Genomic DNA, 22,411 nt, shown 5'->3' on the forward strand with positions numbered 1-22,411 from the left:
TTGTGTATGAAGACAAGGCCTGAGACTGCAAGTTTTCTGAGGACAGATTATTAGACCATGCTCAGTAGGGGGCCCACTGAGCTGTAGGTGTGTGCTTGTTGAAATGCTTCTTGCCCTCGTATCTCCCCTAGACCTTTCGCTGCAAATAAAAAGTGACACATTGGTTTTCCAGAGATAGATTTATTGTAAAAGTTCCAACCATGCAAACAAACGGAGGATTTTTTTCTTTTCTTATGGATTGGCAGGCAGGTACTTGGGATCCAACAGGTATATATAAACATGTTGTCTAGTTTCTGAAGCTGCTACTTTTATTTGTAACAATGGAAGCATTTTTTTAATACAGTAAAAAATGTTAGCAAGTATTAGTTTTTTTTGTAAACCCATAAATTTGTATTCCATGTCTGTTTCTCAAAGGGAATATCTACATGGCTATTTCTTTCATCCACTTCTAGGACTCATTTCCCCTGGTGTGTCAGTTCCAGTTCAAGTTCCCGGAAGTGAACCTGATATGTCTCAATACTGGCCAAGATTACAGTAAAAAAAAAAAAAAAAAAAGGAAAGGAAATATTGTGTTAATTCAGTCAGTGACTATGGGGACACAACAATTGAGCTTTCAGAAAAGAAAGAAAAATGGCTGTTAGAGGCGCTTCAGTTCTACAACTGTGTCCTGTATTGTACCATTGGGGAAGGAATGGACTTGAAACAAGGACCTTTGTATACAGAAGGCACGATATCAGTTGGAACAAATCTTCATTTTGGTATCCAAACTTTTATTCATTTTGGTGTATTATTTGTAAATGGGCATTTGTATGTTATAATGAAAAAAAAGAACAATGTAGACTGGATGGATGTTTGATCTGTGTTGGTCATGAAGTTGTTTTTTTTAAAAAAAGAAAACCATGATCAACAAGCTTTGCCAAGAATTTAAGAGTTTTATCAAGATATATCGAATACTTCTACCCATCTGTTCATAGTTTATGGACTGATGTTCCAAGTTTGTATCATTCCTTTGCATATAATTAAACCTGGAACAACATGCACTAGATTTATGTCAGAAATATCTGTTGGTTTTCCAAAGGTTGTTAACAGATGAAGTTTATGTGCAAAAAAGGGTAAGATATAAATTCAAGGAAGAAAAAAAGTTGATAGCTAAAAGGTAGAGTGTGTCTTCGATATAATCCAATTTGTTTTTTGTCAAAATGTAAGTATTTGTCTTCCCTAGAAATCCTCAGAATGATTTCTATAATAAAGTTAATTTCATTTATATTTGACAAGAATACTCTATAGATGTTTTATACACATTTTCATGCAATCATACGTTTCTTTTTTGGCCAGCAAAAGTTAATTGTTCTTAGATATAGTTGTATTACTGTTCACGGTCCAATCATTTTGTGCATCTAGAATTCATTCCTAATCAATTAAAAGTGCTTGCAAGAGTTTTAAACTTAAGTGTTTTGAAGTTGTTCACAACTACATATCAAAATTAACCATTGTTGATTGTAAAAAACCATGCCAAAGCCTTTGTATTTCCTTTATTATACAATTTTCTTTTTAACCTTATAGTGTGGTGTTACAAATTTTATTTCCATGTTAGATCAACATTCTAAACCAATGGTTACTTTCATACACACTCTGTTTTACATCCTGATGATCTTTAAAAAATAATTCTTATAGATATCATAAATCAAAAACGTGTTAGAAAAAATCCCACTTATAGCTGGGTGTAGATCTATGCCCATTTATACCCACAACATATATACGAAATGGTAACATTTCCCAGTTAGCCATTTAATTCAAAAGCTCAAAGTCTAGCAATAATATAAAAATGCAACAAGCTATTAGCTAGGAATTGTTTTTTGAATTAGGACTGGCATTTTCAATCTGGGCAGATTTCCATTGTCAGCCTGTTTCAACAATGATTTCACTGAAGTATATTCAAAAGTAGATTTCTTAAAGGAGACTTTCTGAAAGCTGTTGCCTTTTTCAAATAGGCCCTCTCCCTTTTCTGTCTCCCTCCCCTTTGCACAAGAGGCATCATTTCCCATTGAACCACTACAGCTGTTCCCATTTGAATCTTGCTTTCTGTGCGGTTGTGGATGGTTGGAGGGTGGAGGGGGGATGTTGCATGTCAAGGAATAATGAGCACAGACACATCAACAGACAACAACAAAGCAGACTGTGACTGGCCGGTGGGAATTAAAGGCCTTCAGTCATTGGCAGCTTAAGCCAAACATTCCCAAATCTATGAAGCAGGGCCCATTGTTGGTCAGTTGTTATTTGCAATGAAGCACAGATCTGATCATGTTTAAAGTGGAGGCACGCAGGGCAGGAGTGCTTGAGCCCAAGCAAAGGATGGAAAAAAATAAGCCTTTGTTGGGTAAAAAAGGCCTGTCTGAGACTTTTATTTGTTCTGTGCAACATATAAGTCAATACAGATAAGTCTTCCCCTGCAAACTTCAGTAAAAAGCCTGGGGGTTCTGGCAGTCTAGATTAAAATGCTTGCACATGCGGAAACCTCTGGGGACAAAGACACACTTCCACTGAATTCTACTCTGCTTTAAAAAAACCCCAAAAGCAAATGATCAGAAATATAGAAATTAATGGAAGGATTTAAACATGACCTTCTAGTTCAATATCTACTGTTTTTTAGTTAAGGAATTACTTGTGAACAGATAATTGAGATTTATCGCTCTGGCATGAAACATACTACTAATTTTATGCCACCAGAGTCGCTGCACATTTGGAGACACCTTCCTAAGTTGACTGCAGTTTTTGAATGTGTGCATGTAGTTTTGTTCAGTGTCAGCCTGCACTGCACAGCGGCACATTTCTGCAGGGGAGTGCGCACACGTATGCACTGTTGGTACAATTGCCCGTGCAGACATTTCTACCTCCTGACATTTTGCAGCCTACATTCCCCGAGGGCCGTGTGCTGAGGGAACTGTCAGAGAAGGGCTATGTGGGAGTGCATGCCACAGCTGCTGGCTGGCTTACTTCTTCCTTCTCACTGGCTGTAACTTCCACCAGGGTCAGGCAGCCAGTTCTGGCCCACGGTTCTGTTGTGTAGAGAGCAGAGACTTTGGAGACCTGGGTGTGGCACGCCAGGTGCAAGAGGTGGGAATGGGAGAAAAGGAGTGATGTGGGAGCGGAGGGTATGTACGCACTTGGGCACGTATATGTGTGTTCTGAGGGTCAGGATTGCCAGGGCAAAGTTGCACAGTCTGGTATGAGTCTGAAGAAGCGGCTGCTCAGCTGCAGAAGCCCTCTGATCCAGCAGGATGGGAACGGCTGCCTTGCCTTCTGCCCACACCCTAGGGACATGAATTGTCCCTCCAAACAGAGCTCCAGGCACTCTCTCGGGGACAGCATGCCAGGCACTGTGTGGTAGCAGTGCCTGGGAGTTGGCAACTTTTACTCATGGTTGAAATAATTTATTTTTATTATTTATTTAATGATACATATATTTATATATTTATCAATGGGGTATCTGCAGGGATGTTTTGATGCCATCTTCCAGGATGGAGATTATTTGTGAAGATCTCAGTAGACTCACAGGACTAAAAGCCTAAAATTTTTCTCCAAACTTGACGGACTTGGGAAAACCAAGTGAACAGAATAAGAGCTGAATGTTTTAAGTAATAAACATTCAAACTGCTCTAAGTAAAAAAATGCATTTTACTGCAATGAATTTCCAGAATATTTCCCCCCCAAAGCTATGCCTCCTAACCCTTAAATGGTAAACAACTGGTTTCTTGATAGAGCTCACTGACATTTCTTCCTTCTTTCTATTGTCACTAGGTTTCCTAAGATTCACTTACACAGTATTATTTTAAGATTCAGCTTTGTTCTGTGAATGTTTGTCATCTTAGGATTGTGTCTATATTCCTTTGCTTATTTCTTTTTACTCTAGGCCTCTCATATTAGTAAGATTAAAAAAAGCCTTTTCTTCTCTGTATGTTTGGCTCACCAAGGCCAAATATATATTCTTCTCTTTTTCATTTCTCAAGAATAAACCTCATCTGCTTTTTTGTTTTTCTGTGTTTTGGCTTGGTACTAAATGACTCAACTGCTCAGTTTTAAAGTTCAAAGTTTAAGTACTTAGGGTTAGTACTGCTTATTTCAATAATGTTGATGGTGACTATCTTTGGAAAGCAGTAACACACTGTCTTAGAAATGACATTAATAATGGGCTTAAACAAATGAATAGGGGGGTCACCCCACTCTCCTTTTGTATGCCCATGTGTGTCTGATTTGTTAAAATTAAAAGATGGACAGGGAATTAATTGCAGAATGTCACTTCCTTCTAAAGTAGTTTTATTTTGTCTACTGTTAGTATTTAAAGATCCTGGAGATGGACATAAGGAATAAATGGAAGAGAAAAGTAGATATTGTCTGGTGGCTACTAGAAGGAAATTCAAAAAGTCTTAGAACCCTAGCGCCTGAGCAAACTGCAGTAGTCAAAATACTTACCTCATGTTAAAGAAAGGCAAATCTAGTGTAAGAAATGAATACCATATAGTGTTTTGAAATTCATATACTAGAAACACTGAAAAGATATCATTTCAGATACTATGTTTGGCATTGTTCTTAAGTATTTATATCTTTGAGTCAAGCTGATAATTTTAAAAAATCTGTTAATGGAGTGTATATTTCATAATGTATCAAAATGGTGTCTATACCTACAGTAGCACTATTGAAGAGCGATATATTTATGTAGTAAGTTATTAACATAATGAGTAACAATATGCTATTGTTATTAAACATAATGAGTAACAAATAATGTTTCCAGAAGAAAGGAAAACACATTTTCAGAGTGGGTTTTTATCAGAGGAAGACAAAAATATATATACCCCTCTTCAGTAGCTTATTTTTACAAAGCCTGCCCAGAAAAACAAAGCACTTGGATATGACTTTTGGAAGCCCAGGTACTCTTATTATTCAAAATGCACTTTTACTGAGTTTGAAAAGTTTCTTTTATATTGAAAATAAGGGTTCAAATATGTATATTCAATTTTTATAGTATTTATCTATTTGCAAAGCATATATTAACTAGTAATTGGCTGTTAATTTTATAGACATGGTAGCCAGGGAAGTAAATCAATGACCTATTAAGTATTTTGACAAGCAATTTGCATATCTGATGACCTCACATCTCTTTTTCAGAGAGTCATATGCTATGTAATTGTTCCATTGTGTGTTTGTATAAAATGAATCAACATGGGAAGAAAAAGGTTAGAGTTATTAAAATAATAACCTGACTAAAATACTCATTTGAATTTATTCAGAATGTTCATAATGCTTTCAAAGGACATAGCAGAGCTTTTGTGGAGTATCCGCACAACATTATTATCTATGGACTAAATCAATTTTCTGAAGTTGCTTTAAAATTTAAAAGCACCTTTGCTTAATATAAAAGCCCTTTAATTTTAACTGACAGATCAATTCTGAAACTTTATTTTGAAAAGAAAATGGGGAAGAATTTGTGTCTTTAGAATTAAAAGAAATGAAAAAAATAAACCAGACATTCTAAAAAAATAGAATAAGAAACCTGATTTTTAGTACTAATGAAATAGCGGGTGACAAAATAGTTGTCTTTTTGATTTTGATCACAAAAAATAAACTGGTAGTGACAGGATATGATGGAGAGATTTGACATCCTGGCAAATCACTGTCATTGATTCAATTATTCTAATTCTGAATAAAAGCTGTATACAGTATGTGTTTATGCTACAGTGGGTTTTTTTTAAGTGACTGACATTCATCACATTGGTTAGACAGTTTTAAAAACCTAGTCTTTGTTTTCTACAATGTTGTCAAGAACAAATAAAGTATAATTTGTGGTATATTAAAAGCAAGCTGCTTAAAAATGCTAGTTATAACTGCTTCAAAATATTCGAATACATTTGAAAATGTATTTTGGAAATTCAGTTTCTCCCAATGGATGTTAAACACCTTTTAAAAAAATCAAGACTCTTAAATATGCAAGTTACTTTTTAACTTTCATTTTTTATCTATTATCTGTCAAAAGCTTTGAGAATATGGAATTATAATTAAAACACCTAGTGTTTTATATGAAAACTGGTTCAATATGCTATACGCCCCCAAAGACGTATTTATATGGTTAGAAATTTACACACTCAACCGATGTTCATAATTAACAAAAGGTTTATGTGATGCAATGAAAATGTGAGTTAGTTTCATTTTTTCACTCTGTCTCAGACCTATGTTCTGTAAAATCTCTCAACAAGCTTCAGTATGTTTTTCTCCTGGTATCCTAGCATTAATGTAGCTGTCAGTTTGAATTTCAATCCTGAATGATGCCTGTTGACATAATTTCATAGTACTGACTTCAATTGTTTAGGATTACTAAACTAAAGACCATCCACTTCTTTTTTCTATGTTTCCTATCATTCAAGTTCTTTATATTTAATAACTACTATGGTAGACTAATTATCTTTAATGGAGTCTAAATCTCCAAATATTATTTTGTCTTTATCAATTTAATAACCAGATACATAAATGCAAATTTATTTTATATATTAGCAAACACATTTTCATTACAAAAACTTAGCATTTTTGGTGGCAAGTGACTGTTTCTGAAATAAAGAGAAAATATGTTTTCATATACAATCTTGAATTTCATCATGTTTTGTATGCTACCTGCTGTGACATGCACATTACCATGACACTAAATGCCTTAGTACATGGACATGAATGACCACTGTCAGGCATCTTGAGATTTTTGACATTTTTTGGTGTTTATTTAAAAATAAAATTATTTTCTCTATAGCATGAAGGAAAAATTGAAAAGTATTTCTGCTGTGTTACTTCTGTAAAAAGTTAAAAAATGAGAAATGGTGGCTCCATTTTACAATCCTGTGTTTTTCAAGGAGTGGAGGGTCAAATTGTTAAGAAAAATATTTACATAAGCTATTAGCAATCATAATTAGAGTGTCATAGAATTCTGCATGCAACGGCTAAAGAGGAATCCCTAGAAGTCCAGGTGCTTCTTGCCTCCGGCCATCATGCCACAGCCTGGGCCCAGCCGCTTGGTGGATTCTGCCAGATCCTGTTTGCTTGAGCGGCTCACTGTGTCTGACAAGTCTGGAGGCAAATGCAGTCGCTATAGCAGAAGATTTCAGGAGAAGAAAAAGAGAAGAAAAAAATTAATTTTGCTTTGGCTAGCATACTCCAGAATACAATATTATGCTCTGTTGATTAGCATTTAGTCTTGCATATAAAATTCCTGCTAAAACAATTCTTCAGACTGAATTCCAGTATAATCACCTCCTGTTCCTACTGGATTTTACAAATTACAGCCATTACAGAAACTGTGCAGGAACCTTAGTGGAACATTTTCAGTGTCCAAACCAAAATGTATTAAGATCTTTTCTCATGAGGTAGAAGTGAACACATGTAAACACATAAATAACAGCATCGTTGGAAATACCGCATAAATAACGGCAGGTGTCTTTTTTCTTTTTGGCTTTGTTTTGTTTTGCCAGGGCTCCAACATGCAATTTTTAAGGTCAAATGTAGCTTTTCAGCAATTACAGATTCCCATGAATACTTGTTTGTCTTTGTCTATTAGCTGACCTGACGATTCTTTTTCAAGGTTATACTTTCTCTAGGAACTTAAAATTTTCACAGAAATATTGACAACATAAAAAAATGATACCAACCAAAGGGCCAATTTTTTTATATGTTCAGGTAAGTCAGCCGTAGCATCTATTACGGGTCTTGGTAAGTTTGTTTCTATGCATAATGCTGGGTCATGTTTTCAAAAGTACAGCGTTGCTCTGAACACCCTCCCAACCCCCGCCCATCCCAATTGTTTTTCTGCAGATACAGGCTGATTTAAACTTACTATAGCAACTGACCACAACAGAAGTTACTGTAATTATGGAGAAACATCCATATTTCAAAAGAACACTTTCCTGTTTTCAAAAGAATATCAAATTCATTTAACTCTCAGTGCTCCCAGCTTGCAAAATTTATTTCATAAAAATCCAAACTTAAAGGAACATATCTGTTGTGTGAGACACAAAGTGTGTGGGAAGCTAAAGATAAGGCAGCATAGGGCTCCCCACTGATGACTACACAGAGCCTTCTAGAGGAGAACTGACCTGGAGACAACCTAGCTGAAACCCTTCATTTGGAAAACTCCCTTCAATATGGGGGGTAGGGGGGAACAGATGAAAAAGGGGAGAACCATATATTTTTGGTCAAAATATTGTGGTCCACAAGCATATGCTCCAGTTAGTTTCCTTCTTGAACAAAGGCTTTTTATTGTCATGTAAACACAAGCTGTGTGCATATGATCAAAATATTTTAAAACTAAAAATAATTTATGAAAAAATATTCTTCCTTGATTTCAACCTGCCTGTACTTATTTTTAATACAAATATATCTAGGATAAAAGATACTATTATACAAATGCATGATCAACAAACATGTCAGAAAGGTCAAGGGGGTCAAGAAAAGCTGCAACAGTCATACAATAATATCCATACAGAACTATTCCTTAGTATCCATGGGACCCAGCCTGTCACTTAAGTAACTAAATGTCTATTTCTTGAATGACAAAAAAGCACAAATAAAGACATATTTGTTTCTTTGTTTTAAGCAATTCTTTCATTTCTTTATGCTCTAGTTTGTTCCAGGAAAGATTTCAGGCAGAAACAAAGGCATGAGAGGCTCAGGAATCAGTCAGGCACAGTGGCTCACATCTGGTAATCCCAGAACTTTGGGGAAGCCGAGGCAGGCAGATCATGAGGTCAGGAGATGGAGACCATCCTGGCCAACATGGTGAAATCCTGTCTCTACTAAAAATACAAATATTACCTGGGTGTGGTGGTGCGTGCCTGTAATCCCAGCTACCAGGGAGGCTGAGGCAGGAAAATCGCTTGAACCAGGGAGTTGGAGGATGCAGTGAACCAAGATCGCGCCACAGCACTCCAGTCTGGCGACAGAGCAAGACTCTGTCTCAGAAAAAAAAAAAAAAAAAAAAAAAAAACATAAAAGGCCCAGGAATCCAAAAGGCAAGTGTGGTTCTAAATTTTGGGGTTACAAATGTCTGTGTAGGGTTAATTCTATCAGTGTCCATGTGAGGAAGCAGGAGGGAAAGAGACCTTTAATTACATGTCTGAGTTTTAATGTTTAAGATGTTGTAGTTATTGCTAATGAGCAAAAGAAAAATGACCAGGATACATGCATAATCTGAAGGTTATCTGAAAAAGAAAATTACCATAAAGAAACGTGTATGTATATACTTTTGGTTGGGACCTGACAAATTATGTTAGTGATTAGGCTGTTTGGTAAATCAACTGGAGTCAACAAACATTTAGAATCCACTTGAAGTAAGGCATTCTGAAAGGTTAGGTCAATAAAGTACCTTCCACACTCATTTCCTTACAATCCAGTAACATGAATAAGGCAAACACACAGGTAACCCTCACACTGAACACTCCAAGTTATGTATACAAAAAAGGCAGAGACAAACCAGAAGTCACAGTTGGGGAAGGAAAACATGAAAAAGCTTTATGGGGTTGGCATCTGAGCTGGGTCTGAAGTAATAAACTGGATTCTGACATGAAGAATGGAGATTTGCTTAACAGGAGAACCAATATATCTTTACGATTACATGATGCATTTAGTTAACGGGTCCTACTACTCTGATAATCTAAATGAGAAAACTTGCGTGGTTTGTTTAGAACAAGCATAATACAATTTATTTCAGGAGCCGACCTATTTGCTTGTGGACTGGCTAAGCATTTTTCTGCCTCTGCTTTTCTAGGCAATGAATGTGAGCCAGTTGGCTGAAAGCCCTTCAGAGCAAAAGTAGCTAAATGTGACATGTGACATGCTTGGAAATCTTTCAGGTTGAATGGCTTTGAAGTAAAGTCAAATATCATTCGTGTGAGACTTCTGAGCATAAAAATTTAGGGGTAATATGATTAACTGCTTTTAACCAAATGCTACATTGTAAAGCTAGTTGTATATTCATGCCATTTGAAAAAGCCCAAGAATGGCTCTTGGAAATATGTGAGTCTATGTGTGATTTTGCCTGCTTTTGTTGATTATTACTTGAATGAGCTTACTACGCAATCTAACTTCTCAAGCAGTGGGTTTTGTTTTCTTTCTTTCTGAGCCTCCCCCTGTGCGCCATGTCAGCGCAATGTGAAACAGCGAGGAAGAACGAGAGATCAGGTTCCAGGCTTGCCAGGTGTGTCAGGGATTTTTCCTTTGAGGCTTCCAAAGCATTTACACACTTGACATGTAAATGTTCAGATGCTGCTGTATCCCAGATCTGTCTTCTGAAAAATATGCTGCAAGATACTCTGCATAGCATGGTGACCTCCTTTAGACTTAAAACTGCAGGGCTATGGGGTATATAAACTTTTAGACATTGAGGTTTCACTGAGTAATGGTTTAAATAAAAATCAGACTACAAAAAAATCGTATTATTCTCAAGCTTGAAAACCAAATCAAGGTATTCATATTTCTCATTTTATACCTGGGGTTCTGAAGCAAGGGCCAAAACCAAAACCATATCTTACTTCTTGAGCTGAAATTTTTCCACTTGATTTTCTTTTCTCAGATTCTGGGAGGAAGAGACTGTGTGATGCAGGAGATGGATAGCTGGCTGGCTGGCTGGCTGCCTGCCCACTTTTTCCATTAATGCCTTGTCTAAAACAATGATTTCTGTGTAGGCAAACGGATCTGGGAAAGGTGTGACAACTTCCATGGTTCCTGCACAGGCCGGGGTGATTTGCTGTAATCCCACTGGATCAATGCTGCAAGGAGGGAAACAGTGAGGCTAGCAAAACACTCTGGCCGATTATGGAGACTCCTGCCAAAAGGCACCCTTAGGCCCATGGGAAGCCCAGGGTCATAATAAGGCAGTAGCAGCAGAAGTGATTTGCTCTGAGGCTCCAAGAGGTACCGAGGAGAGCTGGACTTTGAGATTCTTTCCCCTCTACTTGCCTCTCTGTCTCTTTGTTGGGCTTAGCCACTGTCTATATTTTGTTCCTTCTGAGTCAGAGGCTAAACTGATCCTATAGACACATAGGATTGGAATTCCTGGCTCAACAGTTTCCTTTCTAATTCCTTTTTTCCCAGCCTGCCAGGCCTGTGCTCAGCACTCACAGTTCCCAGACAGAAGGGGCAAGATAATGAATCTAGATTACACCTGGATTTGAGACAAATTGCAGGTAAATACTCATTAAAATAAGTTTAATCGGTTTATATTTTTCACATTTTGCCAAGACCAAACCATTAGGCACTGTTTGTTTTCTGAAAACAATTGATGTAGTACACTTTAACCCTTAGCAGATGACTAAAGATTTATTTTAAACCTTTTAAACATTCCCGACGTTTCCTGAAAAGTCACAATTTGTATTACTCAGGATCACAGAAATAAGCATTAGTATCTCAGAATATTCCTAATAGATTTTTTCATTTTTCTTTAAAACATTGCCAATTTAAATGAAAACTTGCCAGGCACAGGGTAGGTGACACCTGTAATCCCCACACTCTGGGAGGCCGAAGTGGGAGCCTGGGAGTTCAAGACCAGCCTGGGCAATAAAATACAGTGAGACCTCGTCTCTACAAAAAAAAAACCCCTGAAAACCTTAGTAACTATCTTAAAAAACAAACAAACAACAAAAACAAAAACCAGCAACTTATAAATACCTTAGAATACACAGGTTCTACATTGGTCCCTTAACAGAGGTGGCCAGGACTTGTGGGCACTGGACTTAGCAGCAAAGAGTGACAGTTAGATACCTACCTCTGTCATTCACTCTCCATTTGACCTTAGCAGAGTCAGTTCAGCTGGTTAAGCCTCAGTGTGCTCATCTATCATGGGGGAATGATTCTTCCCTCATAAGACTCTTGTCAGAATAAAATGAGATGTGTAAGTGTTTTGTGAACTATCACGTTCTACACTAATTTATTTATAACTTTTCTTGCTCCAAAAAAGGATCTGAGATGGTTCATAAAAATACATATGGTACCAGATAAAAACAAGTGAGTTTATTAGGTCAAGGAAACGAATCTACAAATATAATGAACATATATAAACAATAGCAACAGCATATCAGACTTAGCCACCAGGTCTCAGTCTGCCTGGAATCTGAGTATTTAGTATAACTACTCTCTACTGTGGCTCCTTACAGACATATAAAGGAAAGTGCAATTGCAGTCCCTGCTTCTGAGATTTTAAAAGTCTAAATAATTTCCCTCATACTTTGTAAGGCAGGAGTGAAAATGGGGCATGTAAGATGCCTGGCTTCTGGGCCAGTGTATGGCTGTATTAAGGAGGCAATTTGGGGTCCATTTTATTTTTATTTTATTTATTTTTAAAACCTGCATTTTGCACATGTCTTCACTGCTGGCAAAGTAACTAATAAAGGAAATGTCAGAAGATGAAGCTTTCCCACTCGAGTTTTAAAAGCATATCCCCCTTTATATAATGGGGAGGAAACAAATGCTCAAAAGGCACGCCATCCTATTCCACTGCAGGCTTTCAGCTGTGATGCTCTCACTGCAGGATGATATACTCATGTCTGCCACAGTCTGTATTCTGAACTGCTCCAAGTACTAGGGAATGAATTAAGAGTACAGGCTAAGTAGTTATAATACAGAGACACTCCTACTCCTACCCTCTTCTAAAAATGGCTTATAAAAGGTAGTTTATTTCTTTCCCACTTTACAGTCCAGAAGTAAGCAATTCAGAGTGGGAAGGACTGGTCTGTCATTCTCAACAAGGGGTTCCACTTCTGGCTGCAAGGCTGATGCTCTTCCTAGCTCTTAGTTTGTGAGAAGAAAGGGGCCAATAAGGCAAGACCTGAAAGTTGGACACATCACTTCCACTCATGCCCAGAACAAAGACATGGCCACATCTAGCTGCAAGGGAGGCTGGGAAATGTCTAAAAGTGTGTAAAAATGTTTAACAAATCTATTACTATAGAAGGAGGAGTAAACGGATATTGGGAGACAACTAGTGGCATGTCAATTTCCAGAAGGGCCACAACCAAATGATCTCCATCCAGAAGCATTCACTCAGTATGTGAACTATAGCTGACTGCTGGGGGTCCCATTCATGGTGTCTGACCAACAAATGCATACCTCATGACCCCACTAGTCCAGAGAGTGGGAATAAAAGCAATGTGTTCACAGTCTCCCCTGCTCTATGGATAAACAGAGAATTTCTCCTTCCTTTGTGGAAAGACAGATTTCCTTTCAGGGTCACAAGGAGGAGGATGGAGGGGAGGAGACAGATTATGTTCACCATCATAGTATTGCTATGGTATCTTCACAAGATTTCAGAGTGTTGTTTCAACTTGCAAAAAAAAATCAATGTTATATGCTATTATATAATCATTGTATTTTATATTGTTGTATTTGTATTACTCCATAATTATAAAATATAATTATATTATTATAATGTAATATTACATTGTAATTATTCTACATCTGGTTAGAATTTGCAATGTGGAGGATGCATCTGCTGAATTTTGCATTATTGTCATATATGAATAGGCCAGTGGAAACAATGCCAGAACCAAATATTTGCTCTTTTTGGATTGGCAAGTGTACATTTGGTAGCAGCTGAATATTTCTGGAGCAAATTCTGCTACACATGATTAGGTTTTAGGTTTAAGTTTTTGTTTAAGGCCCAATTCATGCCCAGGGTTTAAGATTAAAATGATTAATCTTAATTGAATTTTAGTGAATGTCATAATCATACTATATCCTTTAGGTGGAAAAATATTCATTGGGTTCTTCCTGATTGATCTGAAAATTAGACAAAATTTCAGCGCTGGAACACTGCACATTGGCTGTCCAGTGAAAAATGCTCAGGTGTGCAATTATTTTGACCGTCAATTATAACTGACAGTATTGTCTTGCCTCCAAATTCACCTCTCTGAAAGCAGACTGAGAAGAACTCACCTGTCTAAACAAAAGTGTGATTTGTGAAAAGGCATGTGTCTGTGGCAAAGATTGCCAGTTTACTCCCAATATCTATTCTCCTTTTCAGAGAGTACAAGAATTTCTAAATATTAGTGAGGCACACAGCCTCCCAGAACAGAGGTCACAGTTTCCAGCTTCCCTTGCCAATAGAGAGGCTGAATGACTAAGTTATAGTCACTTCATCTTGAGCAGAAGTGCTATGGTTAACTTTAGGGTGAGTTCCTTAAAGGGGAGGCAACATCTACTTATCCTTTCCCTTAAAATTGCTATTAGATCTTGGCAAGAGAGCCCCTGCCCTAGGTCCTGATCCACACCTCCTTTGGTCATGCCCCATCCTATGGGGTGAGGAATTACAGGGCAAAAGGAGATGTGCTTCTAGATTCCGTACCCCCTTTTTTTGTGAGATAGGGTCTCACTCTTTTGCCCAGGCTGATGTACACTGGCACAATCACAGCTCACTGCAGCCTCCCCCTCTCAGGCTAAAGCCACCCACCTGCCTTCTCCCTCCCAACTAGCTGGGACTGCAGATGCATGCCACCAAGTCCAGCTGATTTTTAAAAAAATTTTTATTTATTTATTTTTTTGAGATGGAGTCTCACTCTGTCATCCAGGCTGGAGTGCAATGGTGCAGTCTCAGCTCACTGCAACCTCCACCTCCCAGGTTCAAGCGATTCTCTTGCCTCAGCCTCCCGAGTAGCTGGGACTACAGGCACATGCTACCATGCCCAGCTAAGTTTTGTATTTTTAGCAGAGACGGGATTTTGCCATGTTGGCCAGGCTGGTCTCCAACTCCTGACCTCATGATCTGCCCGCCTCAGCCTCCCAGAGTGCTGGGATTACAGGCACGAACCACCACGCCCGGCCTTTAAGCTTTTTTGTTGAGATGGGGTCACACTATGTTGTCGAGGCTGGTCTCGAACTCCTGGGCTCAAGCAATCTGCCTGCCTTGGCCTCCCAAAGTGCTGGGATTACAGGCATCAGTTACCATGTCCAGCCTGCCCTTCTTTATAGAACATGCTCTGGGTACTCATAACTTCAGAGTTCCCTGTCCAAATGACTACAAAGCCTGCACAGGTCTCTCCCCCAGGTTCATTCCCCAACGGTCAACTGTGTTGTCTATGTGTATAACATGGGGCCCAAGGAGTAGCCAAGAGATGGCTATTTGTGGGGGGTAGAGTTTGGATGTGCAAGCTGGGCATCCACAAACATGTGTAAATGTGCCCTTGTGTGTGGTAAGGGGGCAGTGGTGGGAAGAGAAAGGAGGCATGCTGTATGCTGTAGGCCAATTCTCCTTGTGTTTCCGTGTTCTGGAGTGGAACCCTGATCCTAAGTTTAAACTTGGCCTTTCAGGGAGGTATATGTGTGAAGGAAGGAAGAAAGAACATATTTAATAGTTTGTTGGCTTAATAACTTAAAGTATTTAGGCATATAATAATTATGTGGTCCTTTATTTGCATTCTTGCTCTAGGCTCTTTGAATGTTAGGGATGAATCTAACTTCCCTCTTGCCACTTGCTGAAATGTGGACTTCAGGGTGGGTGCTAACACAGCCATCCTGGACAACATGGAAGCTATTTGCTGAGGAGGGCATAGCAGAAAGATAGAATGGGTCTAGGCTGTCTTGATACCATCTGGCCACCAGAAGAGTACTGGGTCATCTAACTGGGCTTTATGTGAGAGATACATGAATTTCTACATTACTTAAGCCACTGTGTTTTTGGATCTCTGCAATAACAGCCTAATCTATATTCTGTTTATATAGAATTTGGTACCTGACAAGAGAAGCACTGAAGTTCTACCACTTACCTAAATGTGTGCTGGCTTAGTGGCTGGATGGGCAGTGAGGTCAAGTATTGCAAAGTAGAAAGTTGGTGAGCCTTGTTATGCTTGTGATAACTTGCAGGGCAAATTTCCTCCCTCCTAATCAGTGGCTCTACGTAGAACATTGGAGAAATTCAGAACATTGGTGTGTTGGTAGCTTCTTGCCACTTTAAGCAAATTCATTTAAAAAAGACAGATGAACTCAGGCTAGAGTTATAGAATCTGCAAGAAGAGATGGAAGGGACTACTTGCAGCCCACAAGCTAAACTGACTAACAATTTGGCAATTGGGGCCCCACAGGGTTGAAAATACCCAACTGTTTCTACACCTGCACTCCAAGGCAGACAGCCTTTGCAGACGTCTGTGCCCCTAAGCCTTCGTTAAATACCTTTATTAAGTGGCTGGTCAGAAAATGGGAGCCACCTCAGAGAAAAAAGATTAAGGGTATTGCCTTCCCACTCAAGTCTATTATTTTAGATGGCTTCATGGCAGCTACTGGTAAGACGAAAGAGTGAGATAAAGGTAGAGAGGTCAGAATGTAAGTCTTTAAAAAAAATTTATTTTGAGACAGAGTCTCACTTTGTTGCCCATGCTGGAGTGCAGTGGCACAATCATGGCTCACTGCAGCCTCAACTTCCTCGGCTCAAGCTATCCTCTCAAAGTCTCCGAGTAGCTGGGACTACAGGCACAAGCTACCATGTCTGGCTAATTTTTGCACTTTTTGTAAAGATAGGGTTTTGCCATGTTGCCCAGGCTGGCCTTGAATTCCTGGGCTCAGCAATCCTCTTGCCTCAGCCTCCTGAGCAGCTGGGATTACAGGTGTGAGCCACCATGCCCCGCCTAAGACTGAAGTCTTACAATGTAAGTCATGATGAACAAGCGGAATGGGTGCTCAGCATCCATCAGGAAGTATCTTGTCTGCTGGTATGTCTTCCTACACATCAGGGGTTAGGAAGGTGTGCATTAGGTTTATCCAATTAGATGCATTTGCACTAGATTAAAAAAGTGGAGGCCGGGCGCGGTGGCTCAAGCTTGTAATCCCAGCACTTTGCGAGGCCGAGACGGGCAGATCACGAGGTCAGGAGATCAAGACCATCCTGGCTAACATAGTGAAACCCCGTCTCTACTAAAAAAATACAAAAAACTAGCTGGGCGAGGTGGCGGACACCTGTAGTCCCATCTACTCGGGAGGCTGAGGCAGGAGAATGGCATAAACCCGGGAAGCAGAGCTTGCAGTGAGCTGAGATCCAGTCACTGCACTCCAGCCTGGGTGACAGAGCGAGACTCTGTCTAAAAAAAAAAAAACAAAAACCGGTGGAACAGAAACAAGAGCTATCTCACTGCTGCTTTACTGTAATTGGCAAGCATTGCTGTGGAGACCATTTATTTTTGTGTGTTGGGATTCTACTGACTAGTCAACAGCTTCATGGGAGTTGAGAGACAGTTGTGGAAGTTGAGGCCAAACCACTGTTTCTGTGTCCAGTTGCTTGCTTCATGGGGGTCAAGAAGAAGTTGTAGTGGTGGCAGTGGGATTTACTAACCCCAAAGGTTCAGCCCCACAAGTGTGTGCCTTCAATTAATAGCTCCAGTGGTGGTCTCCCAATTCTTTACCTTGGTACCTGTGCCTGACTATGGTACAGGCGGTGGATTTCCTGGTGGCCAGTTTGATGGCAATATCCTTCAGCCCTTCCAATCATTTCACTGGTTCCCAATTTTCTTCTATAAACTTTCCCTCTGCATAAAATAACTAGGTGGTATCTGTTTCTTGCAACTGAATCCTAGAACTATATAAGACAAACTCTTTGGCTGTGATTACTTGCATATGGAACCAAAGGGAAGCAAACAGACTGCAAATCTTCTAAGTCCTGAGGAAACTGTATTGCCAAAGAAACCACAAGCCTGGTCAAATGCCTATAATTATTCAGGCTCTACAGTAATCCTAGGCCCCCAAACCTGACCTATCAATAACTGGGCCGTGAAAACTGTGGAGCCCCCAAAGGGCATACTCTCCAATGGTGACTTTCTGTAGCCAGGGCTGATAATGGACAAGGAAAAACTTCCTAGAGGGATACGCAGGATGATGGACAAAGGAGTTTCTTCCAGAGAGAACTGGATGCTACAAACTGGGCTAACGTCCTTGATTGCCCATGCAGATGATTTTTGCAGTTTCTAGCCAGTAGGATTCCTCACTCATGCCTGGAGAGGGCATGAGTAAGTGAACTATGGCAGAGATTGATAATTTTTTTTCCCCAATATCTACTCTCCCATTTTACTTTAGTAGCAGAACCCTTGAATATAAAACAATTCTGAATAAAAACTTCATTTTCATACCTCCCTTGCTGTTAGTTGTGGACCATGTGTTCATGTCTGAAACAATGGGAAAAGGGCAGAAGTGAGGTTGCAACTTCAGAGTATTCCAATGGAATTTGAACTTGGGCAGTCTGGCTTCAGTTTATACTCTGTGTGCCAGAACTTCTCTAAGCACTAGAGGCAAAATAGTGTGAACAAGACAGGCAAGACACCTGCTTTCAGGGAACTCCGAAGATTAGGAGGGACAATGCATAGATGCTTAGATGACTCGAGGAGAGATTGACAACACATAGGAGGGCAAACAAAAAAAAAAAGAAGATAATTTAGGCCGGGCGCGGTGGCTCACGCCTGTAATTCCAGCACTTTGGGAGGTCGAGGCAGGCCTAAGGCCAGGAGTTTGAGACCAAACTGGCCAACATGGTGAAACACCGTCTCTACCAAAAATGCAAAAACTATCCGGGCGTCATGGTGCATGCCTGTAATCTCCGCTACTCAGGAGACTGAGGCATGAGAATCGGAGAATCGCTTGAACCTGGGAGGTGGAGGTTGCAGTGAGCTGAGATCCTGCCACTGTATACCAGCATGGGTGACAGAGCAAGACTTGGTCTAAAAAAAAAAAGAAGAAAAAATAATTCAGATGGTGAGAGGTGCTTTTAAGGAAACAAAACATGGTGATAGGACGTTGGCTGGGAGTATGACTTCAGTAGGTGAAGGCCTTTCTGGAGAGTGTATTTGAGCTAAGGCCTAAATTTTGAGAAGGGATTCATAAGACCCAGAGAAAGAAGTCACAGGCAAAAGGAATAAAATGGAAAAACCCTGAGGTGGGAATAAGTTTGGCATCCTCGAAAGGCAGAGAAAAAGTCAGCTTTTCTGGAACAGTCAACAAGCAGGGGTGTGGCTATGAGAAGTTTGGTGTGGTTTGCAGTCGTCAGGTCTTGTAGAGTTTCTAAAGTGTAGTAAGTGACTTGGATTTAATTCTTAAGGGCAAGGGGTAGCAAGGAAGTGATGTGAAGTGGTATTCTATGAATACCAGGGCCATCTTACCCATATCCTTACAAAGTCATGCATGGACATTTGCAATAATAGAAAAAAAATTGCTGCAAAGATGCACTTTCTAGAAGAGACAGAATCTCCCCAAAGGTGGTATATACTGGCTATTAGATCCTGCTTTCTTCTGATTCTGAAGAAATATTCTAGCTACTAAGTGACTCCCACCTCACCCTCACCCTCCTTCTGTGGGGAGTGGTGGTTCTTAATATCGTGCTGGCCCAATAGAAGATTCCAGTTAGGCACAAGGATTTCACACAAGGAGTTGAGCCTTGTGTGGAATGTCCATGAAAGAGAAACTTTAGCAGTTTCTACTGTTTGTGGGGATGGTTTGCTGAGTTTAATTCTTTGAAAATGTGACTTGGAATCTTTTGGATACATAGCAATAAATATACCACTATCTTTCAATCCCAATGTTCCTTTAAGATGTGCGGGAGTTATGTTATTCTCTTCCCTTATTTTATGCATTGACAAAGAACAAACTAGATTATTCCTGGAAAGCTTAAAATGGTCTCCCTCCTTCCCTCCCTCCCTTCCCTTTCTTCTTCTTTTTTTTTTGACAGGGTCTCTCACTTTGTCCTGCCTCAGCCTCCTGAGTCCTGAGACTACAGGCATGTGCTAACACACTTATTTTTTGTAGAGATGGGGGTCTTACTGTGTTGCCCAGGCTGGTCTCAAACAATCCTCCTGCCTTGGCCTCCCAAAGTGTTGAGATTACAGGTGTGAGCCACTATGCTTGGCCTGGTTTTACTTTCTATGCAAACTGAAAGCAGCATCTTTTACTTTTAGTTTCTCCTATTTTTTTTTTTTTTGTAAATCTTATTCCCATCAATGCTCCAACATGAGCAGAACTGAAAAAAGAAGTCATTTAGGTAACAGTTGAATAACACAGCTCGATGTGTTAAACTGTACTTGGATAGTAAAAACACTGTGAAAGATGCCTTCTCCCTGACCAGCCCCCTCTCCCCCAGCAGCATTATGTCTGGGATAAAGGAATGGGATGGATAAGTCACACATGGTCACTATTCCTGTGATCCTCTGATTGTGCAACATTGCCTAAATCAGTTACTTGATATCTCCCCAAGTGACTCCCTTCTACTCATCTTTCCTTCATTGTGTAGCTGGGTTTCTCACTGGCAACCTTTTTGCTGGTCTCCAACTGCTGCTTAACCCCAGGCTTGTGTGGCTCTGGAACACACAATACAGGCAGGAGCATATAAGCTCCAGAGTGTGTAGAATTTGAATGAAGCTTTAGCAGGGCCAAGTTGAGAGATGCTTGAGATCTAGTGCCTGCTGCTGATATTGCCGTAACTGGAAGAGAACTGGGGTCTTTCTTTGGAGAGACTAGTATTTTAATAGGTTCTTCAAGCCCGCCTTGTCCAGGAAGTCCCTCTCCTACCTGAGATAAGTGAGGAGACATTGAAGGCGCAGTATTTTGGGTACTACCCCTCAGGTGGCTTCAGAATACTAAGATATTTTAGGAACATATGATGTTTTTAGATCTGAATGTTAAGTTTGAAAAAGTATTTCGGAAATATATTCAAACTACCAATTATATGAGAATTCCTTTTTATCCTCATTTTTCTCTAAAAGTATATCATATGGAAACTACTCTAGAAGTGGCAAAAGGTAACAATATCTTTGTGTTTGTCCACTAGAATTCAAACTAATGTTTGCTTCTTACTATAATCTGAAAGCTCCTACTTAGTAACTGTTAGCAGATAAATGTGTGTGCACACTCGAGGTTGATCCCTAAATCCTAGAGATTTTAAAAACTGCAGCAGATCCACTATCCAATTTAAGGATTGGCAGAGGTCTGACTGATACACAGCTTATGGAATAGATAAATTCTAAGATGTGAAAAGTCAGGAATCAGGGAATTTTGAAATCAGACAATTCACCAGATTGCTAATTTACCATGTTAATGTCAGTCCCCTAAATATTAATAATTTTCAAATTTGGCAGCTTTCGATGAACACTCCTCTTGGAAATGTGGCAATCATATATATTTGTGTCTAACACATACATGAACATGTTGATTTCCTTTTGGCTGTACACAAATGAGTCCTCACAGCATAATAGCCAATGTGTTTGCTTGCATAATGCCCCACAGTGTATGTAGAACATTACTCTACAAAGCCCTGAGATGGGGTATGAAGTGCTCGGTGGAAATGGCAATGTAAAACATCCTGGCAGCATTAAATCTCCCAACTACTCTCTAGTTACTTTGAGACCCCCACATTTAAGGGTCTGCTAGTTCCTCGGTATGAAGAAAGAATTTTTAATGGGGCCAAATGTAGGTGTTTACAAGGGGGAATTGTTGTTTTTTATTAGGAGCTGCCTTATGTTCAATAGTTGTATTTACTTTGTCAAGCTAGCCAGAATTAGAAAATCCCCATTGCTAGGCAGCCTAGAGTGTCTGCGAAGTATTTCTGGGCATTCAGAACCCAAGCATGTGCTGCCCAAAGGCAGGTTTCATTACAGTGTGTTATTTAGTCCTCTTTCGTCCCTCCCTACCCCCACACCCCCAGATAGGGCTGCTTCTATAACAGGAAATCTTGGTTACTTTATGCTGAAACATATTTACATGACTGAAACAAGACAATTAACACATTTGTAAAGCTTGAGGGATAGGCACACTTTAATGGTTTTTTGAAGCAGGCTGATTTCCTGGAGCTTTTAATCTTATTTTATTTTGTTCTGCATGCATGAACAAGTTCTTCTTTACTATAGGTATTTGACAAAGTCTACCTGGTATGAATGTGAATACAAAGAAAATAACATGAGAATTAATTTTATGTTTTATCTTTGTCAAATTGTTCTTAACTTCTTTCACCAGTTCAATGTATATTGAGGACTATGATATTATTTTTGTCATGTTGTATTAGCTTTTATACAAAGGCATTTAGGTAGTATCTTTTTGGTTTGGGAAAATGAAATGAGGCTTTCTCTCTACCGAGTGTATAAAAGCTTTTCATAATGAATGAAAAGTATCAATTACAGCAGTGATTTTTGTCGCTTTTCATGGACAGATAAGAGGTGTACTCTCCTAGGTAGAGTATATTTCACTTGCTTCAAATTTAAATGAACACACAGGTGATACTAAGTAGTATTATTTGATAAATGCTGTTGTGTGTGTTTTGCCTATTTATATATTCAAGTTTAAGTATGTAACATAACAATAATGTCATGAATACTTTAATATCTTTTAATTATGTTGATTAATTGCTAATTAATAGCTTTGGTAAAATTTAGAA

The 22,411-nt window shown here is 39.2% G+C and overlaps 2 protein-coding genes across 9 annotated transcripts in view; one reads left to right on the forward strand and one right to left on the reverse strand.

The window, feature by feature from the left end:
• Positions 1-4,735, forward strand: part of PAX6 (paired box 6) — a 32,633-nt gene extending 27,898 nt beyond the window's left edge. For 5 of the 6 annotated variants that reach the window (XM_015114506.3, XM_015114509.3, XM_015114507.3 and 2 more), the window contains one exon: positions 453-1,444. In XM_015114506.3, the coding sequence (XP_014969992.1) occupies positions 453-538 (86 nt within the window). In that variant the 3' untranslated portion in view covers positions 539-1,444. 6 annotated transcript variants of the gene reach the window in all.
• Positions 4,736-6,514: 1,779 nt separating this feature from the next.
• ELP4 (elongator acetyltransferase complex subunit 4) overlaps positions 6,515-22,411 on the reverse strand; it is a 253,137-nt gene continuing 237,240 nt past the window's right edge. For 2 of the 3 annotated variants that reach the window (XM_028833542.2, XM_028833541.2), the window contains exon 10: positions 6,515-7,123. In XM_028833542.2, the coding sequence (XP_028689375.1) occupies positions 6,992-7,123 (132 nt within the window). In that variant the 3' untranslated portion in view covers positions 6,515-6,991. The remainder of the gene's footprint in view (positions 7,124-22,411) is intronic. The other variant, XR_013403958.1, reaches the window with a different exon arrangement.

The sequence above is a fragment of the Macaca mulatta genome, chromosome 14 (assembly GCF_049350105.2).
Source record: "Macaca mulatta isolate MMU2019108-1 chromosome 14, T2T-MMU8v2.0, whole genome shotgun sequence".
Taxonomy (NCBI): Eukaryota; Metazoa; Chordata; class Mammalia; order Primates; family Cercopithecidae; genus Macaca; species Macaca mulatta.